At 37.5% G+C, this 20788-nt stretch overlaps 1 protein-coding gene across 1 annotated transcript in view; it reads right to left on the bottom strand.

The window, feature by feature from the left end:
• Window positions 1-20788, bottom strand: part of PIP4K2A (phosphatidylinositol-5-phosphate 4-kinase type 2 alpha) — a 65599-nt gene that overhangs the window by 33182 nt on the left and 11629 nt on the right. The window contains exons 2-3 of the mRNA XM_014067705.2: window positions 10487-10584; window positions 3675-3771 (exon numbers count right to left, since the gene is read on the bottom strand). Of these exons, the coding sequence (XP_013923180.2) occupies window positions 3675-3771; window positions 10487-10584 (195 nt within the window). The remainder of the gene's footprint in view (window positions 1-3674; window positions 3772-10486; window positions 10585-20788) is intronic.

The following is a 20788-nucleotide window of genomic DNA, read 5'->3' on the forward strand; positions in this document are numbered from 1 at the left end:
AACTAAGTGGCACTGCAATCCTGAAAAACTGCAGGGAGCCAGATTCAGGGGTGCACGGCTAGGAAAGGGATAATATAGTAAAACTGTAATTGGTCCTGATTTTAAAATGCTAAAAATCAGTCAGTTGTCTGCTTTCACAAAAATATAATAAATGCCGAGAAGCAGTTTAGCACACTTGACTTGCAAAATATGCCGAGAATGTGGCCTTTTTAACCCTCTCCTCCCATGAACAAATTTGTTGTTCAGGACTTAAAAGGGAATTGCACTCTTTGGCTTTGAGAGATTAAAAAAATGTGATAAAACATCCAGAAAGTAGAATTGTCAATACTATGAAAAAAGGCTGAAGAATGTCTCTAAATACTGAGACTACAAATGCAGATTGCCAGGCAAAGCAACTTGTTTCCAAATGATACATTATTTGTAAGCATACTGATTATGTCCGGGAAGCCTTTTGCTTGAGAAAGGTCAAAGTCTTCTGCTAATGACTGTCCTAGTTTTGTGACAATGCTCTGACAGCTATTGATTAGGTCCCTCAGTAGTCTGAAAATACATTAATCAGCTCAAATCAAAATCATATAGGATTTTCAGTTCATGTAAAGATTTGAATAATTAACAGTTTGCAAACATCTTCAGAAAATAGATGGGTAGAAAACTCAAGAATGCTACTTCAAGTATTTGTGATTTACAAATGAACAGAACAAAACTAGGTGTATGACCTACTTAGAATAGATGTCCTTGTATAGAAATTAAATGTGACAATTTGCAGAATTTAAACTATTAAAAAGGAAGTGTAAGTTAAAAATATCATTAACAACACTATTCTGCATTTTATCATATAAAGCTTCAAGTACTTCAACAAAATGAATTTCCGCTTGAAGGCAATGGCCACAGATTCATCCACGGACTATCCTTGAACTGCAGTTTAGGAACCCATCATGTCTGGAACAACTTATCAAGAATTATGTATTGATATTCCAAAGACATCTGGGGAAAGGAGTTGTTTTAATTACATTGACATGGATTATTAAGCAACCTGGGAAATCTGCCATTTTGCTCATGTTTGCCCTGAATTGTTCTATGCTAAAAGCATAGCTGACAATTAAATTAGGTTTGGTATTCCCAAGCCACAGTTTCTCAAGTATTTAAAATCAAGAGTTATCATAAAAAATAGGTATAGAGAAAACCTGAGTGGGAAACGCACCTAGCTCAAAGGCAAAAAGTTATGATTGTCTCTGTTTGAAAAGGTCAGGAGCAGCTGGTGATCAGAAAGGCTAATACCGGGTCAAATTGAACAGCAGTAAAGATATAAAGAAAACATCATATATTCAATTCACTATGTCTGTACACAAAAGAGTTACCTAAGATAGTATTTTGTTGGAGATTTCAGAGAAATAATTGTTGGTACCACTCACTCACTGAGTGACAGACGAAGTCCACCCCTGTTCGTGTTCTTGCTTTTTAAATTGTTGTTAATTTTAATGTTTTTGTATTTATGCTTTTATACTATTATAAGCTGCCCAGAGTCACTCAGAAAAATGAGATGGGCAGCATATAAACAAACGAACAAACAATGCTTCTTCAAAACACATGCTTTTACAATGTCCTATACTTACTGTACTACATTTTGGGAGAAAGTAGACTATAGATAATCCAAAACTTATGACCACAACTGAGAGTGGAATTTTGGTGGCTGAGCAATGTGGTTGTTAAAGAAGTCATCAACTATTTTTATCATAGTTGTTAAGCAAATCATATGATTGTTAAACGAATCTGGCTGCCCTCACTAACTTTACTTGTTGGAAGCTGATGGGATGTTGCAAATTGCAATTATGTAACTGGATGGCACTGCAACTGGTTATAAACAAAAGTCAATTGTCAAGCCCGCAAATGACAATCATGTGATCAGACGGGTGGTGCGATAATCATAATTTCGAAGACAGTTTTTAAGTCACTTTTTTCAGTACCATCGTAATTGAACCATTGTAATATTATGGTGATAAGTGGAGGATTGCCTGTATACAAATGTGATTATGTGAAAAAAGTTAAAATTTTCAGAGGATAATTCTAATTCCATGGTACATGGAATTTAACAATTGGACAATGTAAATGGATTCCTAATGCCTTTACCTTGGCAAAAATACTGCAACACTGGAAAGATAAATGCATGTCCCTATTAATTCACTGGATCGAAGATCTCATTATACTGGCCACCTACGTACAAATTGTCTATAGACATAGACTTTGTATGGATAAGCACAATGAATTATGTGACTCATTCATACAAAATAAGATTGAAAAAGCATGATAATTACATAAATGTATTAGAAATATATACATTTTTGCATAATATTTGCATTTGATAATTAGAATTGAAATTGTTTACTATTATAACAATATTTCATACTTTTGTTTCCTTTTTTCTGTTGTGTTTTTGCCACTTTTTATAAGTATTTGTTGTGCATTTTTGATGATGTATGCCTAGCATAAATACTCCATGTATCTTTTTCTGTTATTATTTTAAAAGCAATACAAATAAATATTTAATTAAAAAATTTTTAATATAAAAGCAAAATTGCAAATTCAGTTCATATGAATTACCTTCTCTCTCAGATTAAAAATGAAACCTCCTTTGTCTACAATAAAAGACACAGTGTATATCAAATGAAATCTCACTATTCTATTCCTCCAGAAAGGTTTTCCAACCATGAGATTTGAGCATGAAAGAAAAGTCCATAGGTAAGGAACCAATGTTTGTTGCATAGATTAAATGTACACAGGAGTGCAACCTTTTTTAAAAAATGATCCTGTTTGAAGTATCTGCAAACAGACTTCAAAGATACTTAAGAAACAAGTTTAAGCTAAACTTGGACTGCAAAAGGAAATGAAAAACTAGGTTATTTGCATTTATCTTTAGATAACATTTCCAAAAAGATACCTTGGCCACATATTTTTTATACAGTTACAATTACTACTTTATTTGTAAAGACAATTATAAACACAATATGACAAAATCATAGTAATTATTAGATGATATTAGCAAACAATGAAACTAGAGGAAGGGGCAATCCCACTGGTAATTTAAGAAGAGTTGCAGAACAAAAGGAGAAAGAGTCTTCTCTGCAACTAAAAGGAAGGAAGGAAGGAAGGAAGGAAGGAAGGAAGGAAGGAAGGAAGGAAGGAAAGAAGGGAGGGAGAGAGGGGGGGGAAAGAAAGTGTAAATCTTTATATTTTAGCTTCATACCAAAAGTTCACTTCAAGAGTATTTGAAAATACTCTTGAAATTTACTTCAAAATTCTACATTTTAATCATACCACTTCCACAATTGAGAGGGATACAATGACGGCAAATTATAGATGCTTGAGTCCAACATATTCTGCAGCAGAATCGAGCTGACTTCTTCTTACCTATGACTTGCTATAAGCACTACTTACCTATGACTTGTTATATGCACTTCTCATTACAACCATAAGGGCTTAGTGAAATACAGAAAGGAAATTTAGAAAATAAACACACCCATTAAATCATCTTATATGTCTTACAATTACCAGCTGAATTTAGACCTGGAAATTTGCAAAGGTTTATCTTTCATTCCACCTATCTTTCTCCCAGCAAAGAATACCTAATCAGACATCTGCCAAATATCAAGATTTATTTACCATGATAACCAGCTTACCTGAAAGTCTTGATCATCAATTCCAAACCTCTCTCGCAGATTACGAAAAACCATTGGACAATATTCTTTGAATTTGAAATGGCTTGGCATGTTTTCTCTGAAAAAGAGATTTGATACTCAGTAAGGAGTTGCATATAGAGGTAGTCCTAAACTTGCAACTATTTGTTTATCGACCATTTGAAGTGATGATGGTGCTGAAAGAATGATTTACAATCAGTTATTGCATTTGTGGCTGCCACATCATTCCACATAATCAAAATCCTAATCCTGCCAATTGGCATGTATTTAGGACGGCTGCAGTGTGTCAGGGACACATGGTTACCAATTCCAACCTTTCCAGCTGACTTCCAACAAACTCAATGGAAGAAACTCATTTGCTTACTGATTGTAGTAAAAAAAGTTGGCAAAATTAGGCAGGACTCAGTTGATGAAAGCCCTATTCATCTGTGTGTACCCCTAATGAAATCAATATTTTTCATATACCAGTCTCCAAAGCATGGCTTGATTCATTTGTTGAAAACTAATTTAAAGTTAACATTTCATATCATTCTTTTAGAAGATCACATGACACAATTCAATAATCAACTAACCTCCCCCTCCCCCAGTGTTTTCTGCCAAGTGATCCTCCTCCACAGAGCCTTTAAGAATATACAGCTCCAGGCAGTGGTCATCTGTCTGACTGCTAAACCTGCCTAATTAAATTTTGAATCCTTAGATTTTCTTCTTTACAAAGGTTCTGCGAAGGCAGGTTCCCCAACCCCTAGGCCATGGTGCACTTCTGGGCCTCTCTCCCTCTGCACAACTAAACCAGAAATGTTTGGGACTATTGTTCTAAGGTATTTTATTTATTTATTTTGGTTTGTCAAGCACATATGAGAAAACAAGTATAAGTATGAATATAAACATATAAGTATAAGCAGGTACACATATATACGTAAGAAATGAGTACAAATAAATGGGAACATTTATTTGTACTCATTAAGAGCCGAGGTGGCGCAGTGGTTAAATGCAGCACTGCAGTTCAGCAGTTTGGCTGTTCAAATCCCACCAGGCTCAAGGTTGACTCAACCTTCCATCCTTCTGAGGTGGGTAAAATGAGGACCCAGATTGTTGTTGGGGGCAATATGCTGACTCTGTAAACCGCTTAGAGAGGGCTGAAAGCCCTATGAAGCGGTATATAAGCCTAACTATTGCTAACTATTGCTATTAACAATAGGACAGGGACAGTAGGCAGGCTGGCACTTATGCACGCCCCCTTTACAGACCTCTTAGGAATGGGGTGAGGTCCATGGTAGACAGTTTAAGGTTAAAGTTTTGGGGATTTGAGGATGTAACAACAGAGTTGGGTAGAGCATCCCAGGCATTTACGACTCTGTTGCTGAAGACTTATTTTCTGCAATCGAACTTGGAGCGGTTTACTTTGAGTTTGTATCTATTGTTTGCCTGTGTATTATTGCGGTTTAAGCTGAAGTAATCATTGATAGGTAGGTTGTTGCAGCAGACAATTTTGTGCACTAAGCTTAGGTCAGACCATAGGCATCCTTGAGTTTATATCCCCATTAATTATTACTGACGCTGCTAGCCATTTATCTAAACAAGTAAGGATAAAATTCTCTGTGTACCCAAGCGGCATTGGTCTGAATGTATGTTTTAAAAGAAAGAATAAAAATGTTAAAAAAACAAAATTTCAACTTGATTGGAAGAAAGCAGAGACCAGTACATGGTTTCAAGTAAGACACACTTACATTGCAAAGCTGTGCTGACTAAAGTCATAATACACCCCTGGGTCTCCCTCCTGTATTACTTGGGGTGGCAAAATAGAATAGACCCAGTAGCTATCCAGTTCCACCTCTGATATAGCCCAAGATTCTTAAAGAAAAAGGATGTAAAATTGTGGTAGATAATCAAAGAAGGGTTAGTCTTTTGATGGTGCAAACCAGCAATATTCCAAGTTAACAAGGAAATTGCATCATCACTCAAAAATAGTCAAATGGCTTGATTTTTATTTTGGCAGGCCAATGACCTGAGATTGTTGTGTTGAACTGAAGAACCAGTGGGGAACAACCAGACTTCCTCTAAACATTGGCTTGTCTCATGAAAATTCTGTAACTATTTCAGGGAATCTTGTTCTGAGAAAATGAAATTAGTATAGTCCAATAGACTTTATGTTGTAGGGTCTTCAGCAATACTGGGTGGAGTATTGATAGCTCTTGCTCTGTTCTGCTCTGTACAATTGAATCAGCAAGAGGTCTGCTTCTAGCCCCTTGCTTGTTACTTATAGACCCAATTGCATGTCTTGGTGTGTTTGAGAACTCCTCCTCAGCTAAAATGGAGGTTTGGATCAGCCCAAGAATCCCTGGTTCATAAGGATCTGTGGAGTTATGGAATGGGGGATAATATCTAGCCATTCCATTCTCCATTGAGGGGAGATAATACCCACAGTTAGAGAATGAAGGCCTATCAAAGGCTTAGCTGTGACTATGGTATCAACAGACTGCTTTCCTCAGATTTTCTAACTTGTGCAGTATATTATCTTGTTGGAACTTTGCTAAGGAGCCAAAAGTATTGATAAGGCCAGCTGGAGAATGTTCATTTAGTAAATCTGACTCCCACGGTCTTGCTTTCTCATATCTAAGGATGGTGCAGTGGCTACCTCAGTGACATAGAACTGAACAGAGATTAATCTTTCTGTCACAAAAGACTCCATGGATAAGATTTGAATGTGCTTTGTTCTTAAATAACATCAGTGGGATGGTAAATTGTTTGAAACATAGAAGAATCCACTTACGGTTTAAGACGCTTGGGAGTTATTCAACAGCACCCAGATCTATCTGGTGTTTTGGCTATGAAGAAGTTGGCCTAGAGAAATTACTATTGTTTTCCAAAACAGTTTGAACTAGAAACATTCTTCTGTTGCAGCTGGGGATCTTCAACGTGTGTGAAGCCCATTCTCTTCATTTTGTCAAATTTTACAACTGTAAAACTGTATTAAAGGGTCGCAGCATTAGGAAGGTTGAGACCCACTGTTTTACAGTGATATTAGAGTAAACATTTGGGTACTGTAACATCTTCTCAGCTTATTTTATGTTTTATTGTTTGCTGTTTAACAGACACATGCCTCCGATAACAAGGTTAGATGGACCAATTGTATCAGCATTGATATGCATGAAAAGTTTAATTTCATGCTTTTGAATAGAAGCCTCAACATTACATTTCAGCATCTTCTGTCCATATTTTATAACTGAGAGATGCTCGAAGATTAACATCACAATTTTTGTAGTGAACAGGTATTGGGTTTGCCATGAACTTTACCAGATTTTCTCAGGGAGCCTTATTTTGGTTTTTATTTTTAAGCTTATTTTTAGTTCCCCTGAGACTAGTCACAATGAGAGTCCATGAGGGAGTCCTGATTCCCATTTAGTTCTTCCCTAGCAGATAAGGAATGCTGTGACAGCTGTTGTTTTTCTATTTCTGTTTGAAGTTCCCATTCTAAGGCATCAGATTTGTTTGAAATAAAAGGAACAGTTGTTTACTTAAAAGATACTTTTCTTGCGAAATGTTCTTCTATCTGTGGTTATTTGGCTGATTTCTGTAAAGGGAGAGAGCTGGGCTCTCATATTATTTCTTTTCCCCATATCATTCAAGTCCACAATAAGTCCTTTTATCTGTGCCTTTGCCTTCACATTCATCTCATCCAAACAGTGTAACTTGAATTAAAGAGAAAGTCCCGTTAAAAATTGCTAAAAACTAATAATACGGTTAAACAGGAAGGGGCTAAAAGAAATTGTGTTACTGGACTGATCACTCTGCTCTCCCCCCCCCCCAGTTCCAATTATGGTTGTAAGTTGAAGACTAACTATAGCCGTGATGGTGAAGCCATTGCACACGTGCCAGAGGTGGCATGAGAGTCCTCTCTCTCTGCTGAGACGTATGCCGGCGCCCCAGGTCAGATCTCCATGGCATTTCTTTCATGAGCTTCTGTTTCCTTGCAAAAGACGAAACAGAAGCTCATAAAATAAAAAGATATTACTTCTTGCCACGCTGCCAGTGTTGAGATACCCCGCCTCCTGCCTGCCAGCTGGTCTTTGGGTCTCTGCTGCGCATCATACACCTTTTAGTTTGGGCATGCGTGTGCGTGCAGTTTGGGTACTCGGTGTCTAAACGTTCGCCATCACTGATCTTTAGTGATTAACATATAGCCATATTCTTTCATATCTTTCAAATCAAGGATACACCCAAACACAATTGTAATTATTATTATTTAGAAGCTTGCAAAATTGCTGTATCCTAAAGACCTTTGCACTACAATTCCAGATGTCACATTGACGCCAATTTTCAACCAGGCAAAGATGGACTTAAAACTATTCTGAGATTTGTACAAGGGAGTCTCAGGTGGTATGGAGACATTACTGGAATAATTGGAATAGTTATGCAGGTGGAGCTCTCTTCTTTACAAGAGTCAATTTAGTTAAGACAAAATGAATTCTAGATATTCAATAGCATAAATTAGCAGAAAATTTCAAAACTTTAGGGGCACAAAGAACTGGATTACAGAATACTCAAATGATTCACAATCAAGTTATTAAAGCAACCATCTCTTTTTTTAAACTTATATTAGTACCCAATTAAAAGAGGTCCAGTATGTTCCAAAATATTTATTTGGAATTATTCTTGAACTGTGCATAGTCCTAGTGTGCATTTCTGCTCTGCTAGTCAAGCAATTCTCCATAAATCGCAGAATCTGCATCTAACTTCAGAAAAATATTTTCTTCCATTCCATGGATATAAGTCTCTGATACAACTTGCAGCCTTCAGCTCTAATCAGTCTTTAAGCCTTTATTTCTGCAACACTAATCCAATATTAATATATACGACACTGAATTAATAGAATATTCCACTTGTGCAGTTCCGATTCTAATGATTGTGTGCATATGGAATACATCAACCCTGTGCTTCTATTTCCTAAATACTTCCAGAAGTAACCTGTATTTGATTTAGCAAATCCTCAATAGTTTTTTTGTTAAGTAATAGATAAGTAAATTGACTTAGCAAATCTTTAATAGGTATAACAATCAATTTTTAAATTAGCTATAACTTTTCAAACTACAGAATTCCCAAACATTAACAGCAGCATTAATCTCTACCTCTTAGAATATTTTAAAATGAATTAATAGCACCCTTTTAAGTCATGTAAACATCAAGTCTAAACTGTAGAACTATACTGAGAAGCACTATTAGTTGATGCATACTAATGGAGATTTTCTTAGACCAGAGCTGAAACTTTGGGAAATTTAGCTTCGAAGCAACCTTTTGGAGAAGTGATAACTTCCAGGACATCAGGCCTACACAGGACGGTAAGCACGTTGCTTCCTTCACTCCTTTGGAATTCCTCCTCTTCCACCTTTCAATTTATTTTGGGATCCAAGTAGAAAAAAATATAATGAAAAACCAACTGCACAATAGAACTGCTGATATTCTTACCGTGTTTCCCCGAAAATACAACATGTCCTAATCGGGCTTTTCAGCACATGGATTAAACTAACAACCCCCCCTCCAAAAAAATACCCCCCCCCCAAAAAAACCTACTTAAACGCATGTGCGACGAGAGATGGCTGGCTTTTCGGACGTATCAAACCCAAAAGTTAGGGGTAATTTGTGGTGGGGGGTGTGGGTGAGGAGAAAGGAGAGGGTTGTGATTTTTTATGTGTTTAAATGTGTCACATTTTGCACCCGGGTCTCCTCAGCCCTATGTTGGATGGTTGCAGTGAGTTGGGGGTGGAGTTCAGGTAGGCCCCTTGGTTGCCCTCCAATACATCCAGTTGGGAGAAGTGGGGGAGGAAACTTGCCCCCAAAGATTGGCAGGGCTCTGGAGAAGCGACACGTTGTGCCCAGCCCATCACATGTCACCCGGTGGTCATACAACAGAAGGAAGGAAACCCAACATCCCTGCCACCCACCCCACCCCCTCTATCTGTCTTTCCCTCTCCACATGCCCCCTAAAGTTCTCAGGACACTGCCTGGCAAGGTATGGTGCTCCCTTTTGGCAGCTCGACTGCCTTTCTACCTTTTTGTTAAGCGTGCCCGAACAGCCATAGAGGTATGCTCAGTGGCAGCCGCCGAAGTCACTCATCCTTTTCTTTCCTCCAGGTGCCTTTTGGAAAGTATTGCTCCCACAGAGGGACAGGTAAAGGGAGGAGGAGGAGGCTGTGCGAGTGGAGAAGCTTGGAGGTTAAAGTAAGAGGGGAGAGGCGCTGAGAAAGTCAAAGCCCTCCCTTTCTCCTTTCCTTTTTTTCTTCAGCAGTCTTTTCTCCCCATCCCAAGTATCCCACCCGCCTCATCTCCACCCTGTCCAGCTGGCACAGCTCTGCTTTTTGCAAAGAAAAGAAAAGGAGGAGGGAAAATGTTCCTTGCAGGATATCGAATATCCCATTAAGCTGCACTCCCCCCCCCACTTTCACTTCCCTTCTTCTCCCACCCTTCTCTCTCTCTCTCTCTCTCTCTCTCTCTCTCTCTCTCTTTGATGAGCCCCACCAAGTCCAAGCCATCACAGCCAGCCAGCCCCGCTTGCTCGGTAGTGCCATTTTTCAGAAACTGAAGCGGAGTCTTGCGGCCTAGTCCATTCCCTGCCCACCCACCCCGATAATAAGGTCACAGTCATATTTCGGGGGTCAAAAGAAAAGAAGACCCTGTCTTATTTTTGGGGAAACATGGTAGCATATTTTTAAAAAACCTACTCAGAGAATCAAAATTAAGTAAAAATGTATTTATTTCAACTGAAAAATATAAAACAAAACATAAGTGGCATAACTTACTTATTGAAAAGGTGGTTGTCCACTTTTATCTTTGAATATGCTTTGAAGTCATCTGGCATCAGCATAATAGGGATTTGAACATGGCTCAGTTCATTGATCTACAAAGAAGACAAAAAGGAAATTAAAAAAAAATGAAATATGAGAAGAAATTAATTTCTTCCTGCCTCAGTTGGAAAACATGAAGACCTCCAGATGTTGACTTTCTAACCATCATGAATACTAGTCATATTTTACAGGACACACAATTCATGAAATTCTTCATCTTAAAACAAACCAATTACGGAGAATATGTGAAAATTATTCCATAGTTGATGTGCTATAAACTATAAAATAGATTTATCTCAGTTTAGAAATCAGATTTTCCAAAATCTGCAGAATAATTTCTTTACTGCAGAAATTATGAAGTATTAGTATTATATTTATTTAGCATATTTTTATGTCTGAATTAAATTTGAATTTGTTGTGTTCATCTATGGCAGTTTAATATGCCGTTTAGTATTTTCTTGCTAATAATAAAATTCCCTCCAAATGCACAATGCTTTTTTTCAGCAATTATTAAATTACAGATAGCATTACTTACTACAGGGAGACAACAGAGAATCTACAACAATGGAGACAGGCACAGCAAGGCAATCTCTTGACTTGTCTTTGTTCTCAGGCAATGTTCAAAAGCAATGCTTCTTTAATTTAAGAATATCAAACAGAAAATAGAAAAAGAATCAATTGTTTCCAGATTTTGGTGACCGGCTTCAAGGAACCAGCCACTATTGAGGCTTTCTGTGCCAAAGGCAAAAATGGTTTTGCATCATCTGCTACTTACAGAATCAAATAGCATGAAAACAATAGTTAACTTGTGTAATAACAGTGACACAAATTAAAATAAATGGTTGCATCAGAAAGAAGACCCCCACATTTTTGCAAGGAAAAAGCTTATATAATAATAAAACAAAATCTGTGCTTTTCCTAGTAGAAAGTTAGTTTATAAAAGCATGTAGAAGAACCATTGTTAAAAAAACACAACATCTAGAGTTCACAACATGTAGTTAGTCCCTGTGGTCTTGAAATCAAACTATCAGGTAGCATCTGAAAGGCTTTTGCTAAAACCTTAGATAGCTACCAATGACTCACACGATATAAAGCAATTTAAAGCTATCTAAAATCCGCTCTGTGATATCTTGGATATATCTGAATGATAGTACAATTATAAGCCTTGTGATACTTTAAAAACTCTTTAAAGATTCCTTTGCTTAATCCCAAAATTATTAAATAATATATTTTTAGAATAATTTGTAGGGAAGGAGACAATATGCTATGACATGTGGGCTTATCTTCTAGAATATATATTCAGATGTCATAACATGTTTCCATATTAGACATTATAACGTCTGCATTAGAGAGATAGAATGTGTCTTTTTTACATTTTAAACATACATTAAGATTCATATTTAAAAATAAATTAAGATTAATTGCTCAGGGCACATTGCGACATCATTATGCAAACTCAATTCCTTTTTTACATATGTCTGCCATTGTAATACATATACAAACAGGTGTATGTTTGTTTCATGATGCACCTTCATCTAAGCCCGGAGTGTCAAACTCAAGGCACGGGGTACTTAGATCTGGCCATGTGACTGCCCTAGAAACAACAAAGGACTGACCTGCGGTGATTCTGCCAGCAAAAAGGTCAGGAGGGTCCTCCCAAGCCCCATTTTCACTGGCAGAGGGTTACAGGAAGCTGTCGCAACCGAAAATGGAGCTCAGGAGCCAGTTTTCTCTGGCAGAATGCTCAAGTCACCACAGGTTCCCCCGACACGAGTGATATTGAGTTGGCCACGGCCACTCTGGCCACAGCCACCCTTCCCCCCGAGGTCAAACACAAACCTGATGCAGGCCTCAATGAAATAGAGTTTGACACCCCTAATCTAGGCTTAGATCATTTTAGAACACTAGATTTAAAAGTTAACATATTTTGATTAAAAAACATTGGCATGAACTCATCACAGCAGTCTTGCTTACCACGTGCTTGCTGTAAATTATGAGATTTGGAATCTCCACATATCTACAATCAATCCATACCTGAATTCCTATTTGGAAAGATTTTACATTGTTTAAAAGTAGTGAAATTGTCCTAGTTAACATAAAAATATCAAGCCTGAAATTTCTCCAATAAAATCTTGTCAATAGGGGCTTCACCTGTCATCCAGGTAACTTCTGGGATCCTCAAAGATTATATCCTTTCCTTTTTTTCTTGCATCTTATTATACATAATGGTAACCACACTTGAAAATCCACTTCAACAAAGCATAAAGTGAGAATTGACATTTCTGGATAGCTGTATTGATATCAAAATGAACCTGTAAATTAAAGTCTTCTTCAATTTGATCTCAGTTACTGCTGACTCCATGATTATGGCTATGATAATTTTCATGGCATTAGTACAGAAGTTTTATCTTTTCTGCTTACCAGTTATATACTTCTGATTTTTCTTGGTTTTCACTATCTAAGTACAAAACAGGGGCAACTCTGTTTAAGGGTAATTAACATTAACCATTAACTATAAATCCATACCAAGCCAATTAACTGCATTAAAAAAGCATCTACACACACCTATTTCCTATTGTTTTCTGCCTTAGTGAATCTACCACACCGAGGCAGCTTCAAGCAGTCATCATTTTGCTATGCCTTCCTCAGTAAAATGTGTTTCTGGAAATACTCCAATCTCATTGTGTGACTTCCCTAACTAACATAAAATGGACATACTGTTACTATGGCAAAATAACCCAGCATTATTCATACTGGCACACTTAATTGTACTACTTCCTTTTTTGAGGGGAAAGTTTGTCCATCAGGCAAAAGCCAAGATGTGGGGCATCAATCTTGCAACGTATAATTGAGATTTTTTTTTCCTGTCTGAGAGAAGAGATGCTACCGCGCCTGCTTACGTACATACAGATTCTCTTTCTGTCTAAATCATCAGATAACTGTTCTCCTCATTTCTATCATGCATTATAATAATACTGTGGGGACTGTTTTCAGAAGATGCCTTGATTCTACTAGCTTTTCACCTCACACCAAGAGAAATTTTTTTCTATATCCCCTTATCTAGGTTACTCAGAACAGCAACACTTGGTGGCAGTTCCAAGACTGGGCCAAAAGTAGAGGCCTGGGTCTCAACTCCAATTCTACCACTACCACTGTCATGGGCCTTGGGAAATAACACAATGGCCCCCATGACCCGGCAGTCCCCAAGATCTATCACACACTGCTTACCTTCTGTTTGTGTTGACGGCCTCCTAAAATCTACCTGAGGCTACTTTGGGTTACATAAGGCTTTTGTTCTTGAAGTAAGCTTTGGAGAATGCTTACTTCAAGCCAAGGTGGCGCAGTGGTTAAATGCAGCACTGCAGGCTACTGCTAGATCAGCAGGTCAGCGGTTCAAATCTCACCGGCTCAGGGTTGACTCAGCCTTCCATCCTTCCGAGGTGGGTAAAATGAGGACCCAGATTGTTGGGGGCAATATGCTGACTCTCTGTAAACCGCTTAGAGAGGCCTGAAAGGCCTATGAAGCGGTATATAAGTCTACTGCTATTTCTGAGATTTCTAAAGCCTCCAAAAACTGCATGAGAATGTGGCCCTCTTTGCGGCTCCTAGAAGCTGTGCAAGAGCACATCCCATTCTCACACATCCTCCACAGCTTTTGAAAATCATGTAAGATCAGGGTCTACTTTCAATAGTTGTCGCGTGTTGTAAACACTAATGTGTTACCCAAAATGTCATGTGATGTCATGGATTCACCATCACTGTATATTACGGTAATTAGAACCAATCAAGAAAACTTTGCTCTGAATCGTTTTTGATATGAGGCAATGTTGACTAATCAGTTGGAATTGTTTGTGGTATGTATGTGTGCCTTTGAGTCAATGTTGATGACTGTCTGGGCTAGTTACTGCAGTTTACTTGGCTAGGTTTTTCAGATGCAGTTTGCCATTTTTTTCTTCCAAGGACTGGCAGCTCAATGTCTCCTTATTGGCTTTGTGACTATGGCAGGACTAGGACTCATACTCTCCCAATTTCTAATCTGGTACATTAACCACTACATGAAACTGGTTCTTGCTTTCACAGCTAGATTTTAAAAATGCCTAACATTAGATTAGTTCAAAAGGGAGAAAGGGAAAGACAAGACTACAATTTAATCTGATTATGAGGAAAAAATCTATAATGCTGCCAAATGATATAAAACAGAATAGTACTGTACTTCCTGTGCATTTCAAAAAATTTTCTAGGAATTATTTTGCAATAATTGTCACAGTTCTAGAGAAGTATTTTTTTAAACTCAATAACTTTAAGATGCCTGGACTTTAACTCTCAGATTTCCTCAGTCCACACCTCTTAAGAGTTGCCAAGTTTGAAAAACACTATAATAACCCAAAATATGCTGCATATGAGTACTCATCCTATATTTCCTTCTGCTTTGTGACCCCAAAGCTTAGAGATCTTTTGCTTGGAAACCCCATTTTCTAAATTAGCAGTTGAGAAAGTTATTATAGTCTGAAAAAGCAACTGAAAACTGATTGTTAGGTTAGGGGGCAAAGTAAGCAATGTTCACAAAGATAAAGGAATACTTTCAATTATTGAACAATCTTAAAAGAATATCTATTTTGCTTAGGTACCAACTTTTATATTTTAGGCATTTAAAGTTTTTCTTTTCTTTTTTTTTATTATTTAAAAGTTATCAAGAGACAGTTCAACTGAGGCATCTTAAACATTTGGCAACTAATGCTAAATAAATGAGTACATATTAGAATAAAGTACAATCCTTTTCCCTCTTAAAAAGTAAGTTACAAAAGACTTTAAATTTTAGTATCTCAAGAATAAAAACAGAAACAAAAATGTATTAGTAGAAAAATTCTGTATTAAAATAGTTCCATATTTTTAAATCCAAAATTAAATATTTTTTAAAAAATGAAATGTAGTAACATTTGAATGATTATAATTATAGGATGGCAATATTTAAACTACCTGTTATTGTTATATGCTATATGTTATAAATGGGTAATTAATCCTAACACGTTGTAGGAATTTCCATTGAATATTTTGATGTAAAGTTATACTGATTGCACTATGGCTAATTATTTTATATATGGTAAGAAAAATGGAAAAGATCTCAAGCTTCAAATAGATCTTTTCATACTATTATACAAAAAATAATGTTTATGTGGTTTCAATTACCAAATGAAACAACTGATATAGGAACCGACATGTTTTAAAAAGAAAGTAAGATTATTCCAATCTTAACAGAGTAACAGAATGAGAAAGGACCTTGGTGGCCTTCTAATCCAAATCTTAGTCTAAATATTACAAATGGGAAAACGAATGGGAAAAAAAGAAAAATCCAAAATGATCCTTAAGAAAGATGATAACTACAAAATGTTATGTCTGGATAACTGATAAACTACGTCACAGAATTTCTTCATGTACAACATTTTATCTGTACAGTCATTTGAACTAGTCATTGTTTTTTGGGTTTTTCTTTTTGTATTTTATAACACATACTCTTCTAGTTTTTAAAAGTTGGGTCCTGGTATAAATATTGAAACTACCATTAATCTGATCAATATTTTTTATATAAAGAATGGTTGCTGCAATTGTGTATGTCTAGTTTAATGAAAAGAAGAACTCGGGGTGACATGATAGCAGTGTTCCAATATCTCAGGGGCTGCCACAAAGAAGAGGGAGTCAAAGTATTCTCCAAAGCACCTGAAAGTAGGACAAGAAGCAATGGGTGGAAACTAATCAAGGAGGGAAGCAACTTAGAACTGAGGAGAAATTTCCTGACAGTTAGAACAATTAATCAGTGGAGCAAGTTGCCTCTAGAAGTTGTGAATGCTCTAAAATTAGAAATTTTTAAGAATATATTTTCTGAAGTGGTGTATGGTTTCTTGCCTAAGTAGGGAGTTGGACTAGAAGACTTCCAAGGTCCCTTCCAACTCTATTCTATTCTATTCTAATTCTAACTCTAATTCTTATTCTATTCCTAATGCTCAGCTTCTAAGATATTCTGTATATATTTAAAAAATCTCTTCTTCTGAGTGGGAAAATAAGTTTTTTGATTTCATCTGTTTTTATGAAGTAGTTAAAATCTCCTTTAGAAAGGCAAGTTTCTTTAATTATCATGAAACTAGAATGCAAAATTAAATAAACAGAACAATTTTACATCTCATTTCCTTCTTTTATGAGCTACAAGATTTGTACATTACCTTTGCCATAATCAGTCATAACATTTCAACTCATTCCACTAAAGAACCCAGACGTCTGAAAATGCCTTTTTTATTCCAACTAAATATTTTTATCTTCCAAATAAATCAATGTTAGTAGAACAAGAGAATTAAACATTCTAAGATAGTTTCCCATCTCTTGAGACTGCAATATCTAATCTTGAAAAGTAACCATTTTATAACCTATTCCATCCCATCCCCCGCCCCCCGGTATTATCAATACAGGTAGTCCTTGTTTACTGATTGCTTAGTTACAATGCCACTGAAAAAGTGACATGACCATTTTTCACATTTACAACCATTGCAGCATCCCCTGATCACGTGATCAAAATTCAGATGCTTGGCAACTCACTCATATTTATGACAGTTGCACTGTCCCAGAGTCATGTGATCATTTTTTGCAAGTCAACGGGGAAGCCATGTTCACTTAACAACTGTGGCAAGAAAGCTCGTTAAATGGTGCAAAACTCACTTAGCAAATATCTCACCTAGCAACAGAATTTTGAGTTCAATTGTGCTTGTTAGTTGGGGGTTATATGTAGAAACTGGTAGCAGGTAAACAAATAAGCTTCAAATTTCACCTTCAAGTGCGTAGAACACTACATGCATCGTTGCCAGATAGTCACAGGGGAGGAAATAAAACTATGTAGTTATATTGCATTAAGATAGTCCCCATGGGCTGGAATATTGTTGAAGGAGAAAAAGGCAAAATGGAAGTGATGATAATAAGAAAAGCCCATTATTCCATGCTTTTAAAAAATGGATAGCTTTAATTAGAAACTGCTTTCACACACAAATCAGTTTGCCTTGAACCGGAAATGCCTATGTAGAACTATGTGGGAAGTTGTACAATCGGAGAATTTTTCCATATCTATTGGTGATAAATCAGTTTCAGAACAGATGAAGGTCATTATAAAAGATCACTAAATGATGTCTGTTATCCTTAAAAATTAATTCAGTTTATAATAAGACTGGGCTTATTACCCTCCCCTGGAAAATTTCCCATGAGAAAATATTATTCAGAAACTTCTCTGTATCTAATATTTCATACTGCCCAAATATTAAATATCATTAAATATCAACCCAAATTAAAATATGAAGGCCTTGGCACTAAAAGTGTTTAAACCAAAATATTTAACATTTCAGGAACATCTAGTAAACATTTCTTGCTTTGATGTTTATTATTACCCCAGAGAACAGATTAAGTGTTCTACTGAGAGCTGTCATAGTAGCATGCAAGCATGAAGACACAAATGCTGTTTATCTCATTGTTGGAAACTCTTTAGGGTGCCTAACAAAAAATGGCAAATTCCTGTATTTCGCTTCAATGCTTATTCTTTCCATCAAGTTTTGAGGTGGACTGGAATTCTCTTGCCCCTGACTACCAGCTTGTGCCTAAACAATTTAACTGCCACTAAAAGCTCAAGAATGGGCAATGGATGACAAATAAAGACCCTATTTACTATTTTATAGCTCCTGAAGCTATCCCAAAGTGCAAATTGAATGTTCAGTATCATTTCTATTGGAAATGAAACTGAGAGAGCAGTCTCAATCCACTCGTTTAAAAAAAGAAAAGAAAAACTACATCAAAATTATTTTCAGTTAAAAACCTGCTTCAGTATCCTTCCAGAAACATAAAAGTACAAAGTATATGAAGTTGAGGATACACACAGAACTTTAAAAGATAAGGAAACTAGAAGAATTTCCTGAGTTAATGGTTGCTTGATTTCCATGCCAAATCATAAAGAACAATCATAATGGAGAAAGTACAATGTAGTTATGCAAAAGAAGCAATGCTTGCTCAACTTTAACATGTTGTGTTTGAGTATCAGATTACTCTGTTCCCTGACAAGACAAGCTTTTACCAAACAGCTGTTATAGCTAACTACTCGGAGTTAATGGAACAGATCCAAATACTATTGGGTCTTTGAAAAAGTTATTTAAAGCTATAACTTTTGAAAGCTGAAATTCTATATTTAAATAAATTTACCTTCAAAAAAATAACCCAGCTTTTTCTTATTGATTTTCATATCGGAAAATCAGGCAGATGGGATGCATCCGCAGTTGCGCAGTGGTTAGAGAGCAGTACTGCAGGCTACTTCTGCTGCCTGCTGGCTGCCTGAAATTTGGCAGTTCAAATCTCACCAGGCTCAAGATTGACTCAGACTTCCATCCTTCCAAGGTAGGTAAAATGAGGACCAGATTGTTGGGGGCAATAGGCTGACTTTGTAAACTATTTAGAGAGTGCTGTAAAGCATTATAAAGTGGTATATAAGTCTAAATGCTATTGCTATTGCTCTCCAAGACCAGGAAACCAATTTGGGGATCTAATTTGCATAGCACACAAGGATAAAATATTATATACTTAATTTAGCATGTTGCATGAACCTAATAATTATGGCTTGCAAACTTCCATTTATAGTTTAGCATTCTATATGAATGCAGGAAACTGTAGTTTATTTAAAAACCACGATTAACCATTAACCATCATATTTAGGTTTAATATGTTATATGAAGCCAGTTTAAATAGCACATTTCCAGGAACTGCACATTTCTATTAAAATTATCTACATAATTTGTAATCTACAAAATCTAACACAATGTTATATAGTAGTATAGTGTGATTCTTAAAAGAAAGCTAATTAAGGCACCACGTTAGAAACTGAGAGATTATAAACTGTAGTCCAATCTCAGACACAAGCCAGCTGGGTGATGTTGGACCAGTCCTTCTCCTTCAGCTTTAGGAAGTAGCGAGGCCAAGCCATCTCTGAAATTTTCCCAAGAAAACTACAGGGACATGTCCAAGAAGTTCCCAGGAGTCTACACTGACTAAAGGAACCAAAAACAAACAAACAAACAAACACAACAATTTATTCTGTTGGTTATGTATGCATTCATCTCTTTTTAATAAATTTGGTTTCTGGCTGTAAATAAAATAAAATAGAATAAACTAAACCATTTTGGAGTGCAACTTGGGGGTGGCAGGTGGGGAGGGGTAGGGAGGAGGAGAAGCGAGACGCACATCTTACCTGACTTCCGGCTCCGTCAATGGCGAGAATAGTCTTACCTCAATCGGTTGTCAAGAGCTTGGCCCCGATTGAGGATCCCTGAGGTGGAGCCCACAACCCAGTGCTTGAGAGGGTCTTTGGAGAGAAAAGCCCCTTTACGCAACCCAGCCTCTCTTTCAAGTGGGCAGGAAGCTCCCTCCTACCATGCAGCCAGCTGGTTGATAATTGGGCAGTCCTGGTAACTGCTCACCAGCTGGACACGGAACTCCGGCAGGAAGGTGCCTCCTTTGGGCTATTGAGCACCAGCCTGCACACCTGCTTGGTGTGGCAGGTGCCAGGTTACAATCCTGGGTCTGGTGGGTGCTGCAGCTCTCATGCCAGCTGTGCATGAGGTAGTTGCAGAGGGAGGTAGTGGAGGCTGCTGGGCAGCAACCAGGGATTGGCGGTGGGCTGCACTGGACGGAAGGTGAGGTGGCTACAGAGCCACTGCAGGCAACCAGAGCAGCCCCATGCTTGCTTGCCTTGCAGAGCTGGCATGAGAACTGCAGCGGCTGTCAGGGCTGGCACTCAACAGCCGAAACATGTGACAATGCAAGCCGATGCCTATCACGTGCCCAAACACTTTTCACCCGCTTTGTCTCCCTCTGGGCGAAAAGTGCCCAGTTCAAGAGATTGAATCTGTGTCTGTGTGTGTGTGTGTGTGTGTGTGTGTGTGTGTGTGTGTGTGAGAGAGAGAGAGAGAGAGAGAGAGAAGAATCGAGTAAGAGGACCAAGCCTCCCCTGCCCAGAAGCAACATGCAGGCAATTCTTGTTACTTTGAGAGGCTGAGCGTTGCAAAGAAGAACGAAGCAAGGCAGTGGGGTGGTAGTGGAGGAGGATGAAGCAAGGCAGGGGCTGCGGAGCTGCCCCAAAGCCCCACATCAACTTACCTGAAGGCACTTCAGTCAAGCCACCCATGCCAAACCCCTGCCCCTCGCCAGGGCAGCCACATCCCTTCATTCATCTGTTTTCCAGCT

This window comes from Thamnophis sirtalis, unplaced genomic scaffold (genome assembly GCF_051295495.1).
Source record: "Thamnophis sirtalis isolate CommonGarterSnake01/CBP01778 unplaced genomic scaffold, rThaSir2_p1.2 scaffold_4, whole genome shotgun sequence".
Classification (NCBI taxonomy): domain Eukaryota; kingdom Metazoa; phylum Chordata; class Lepidosauria; order Squamata; family Natricidae; genus Thamnophis; species Thamnophis sirtalis.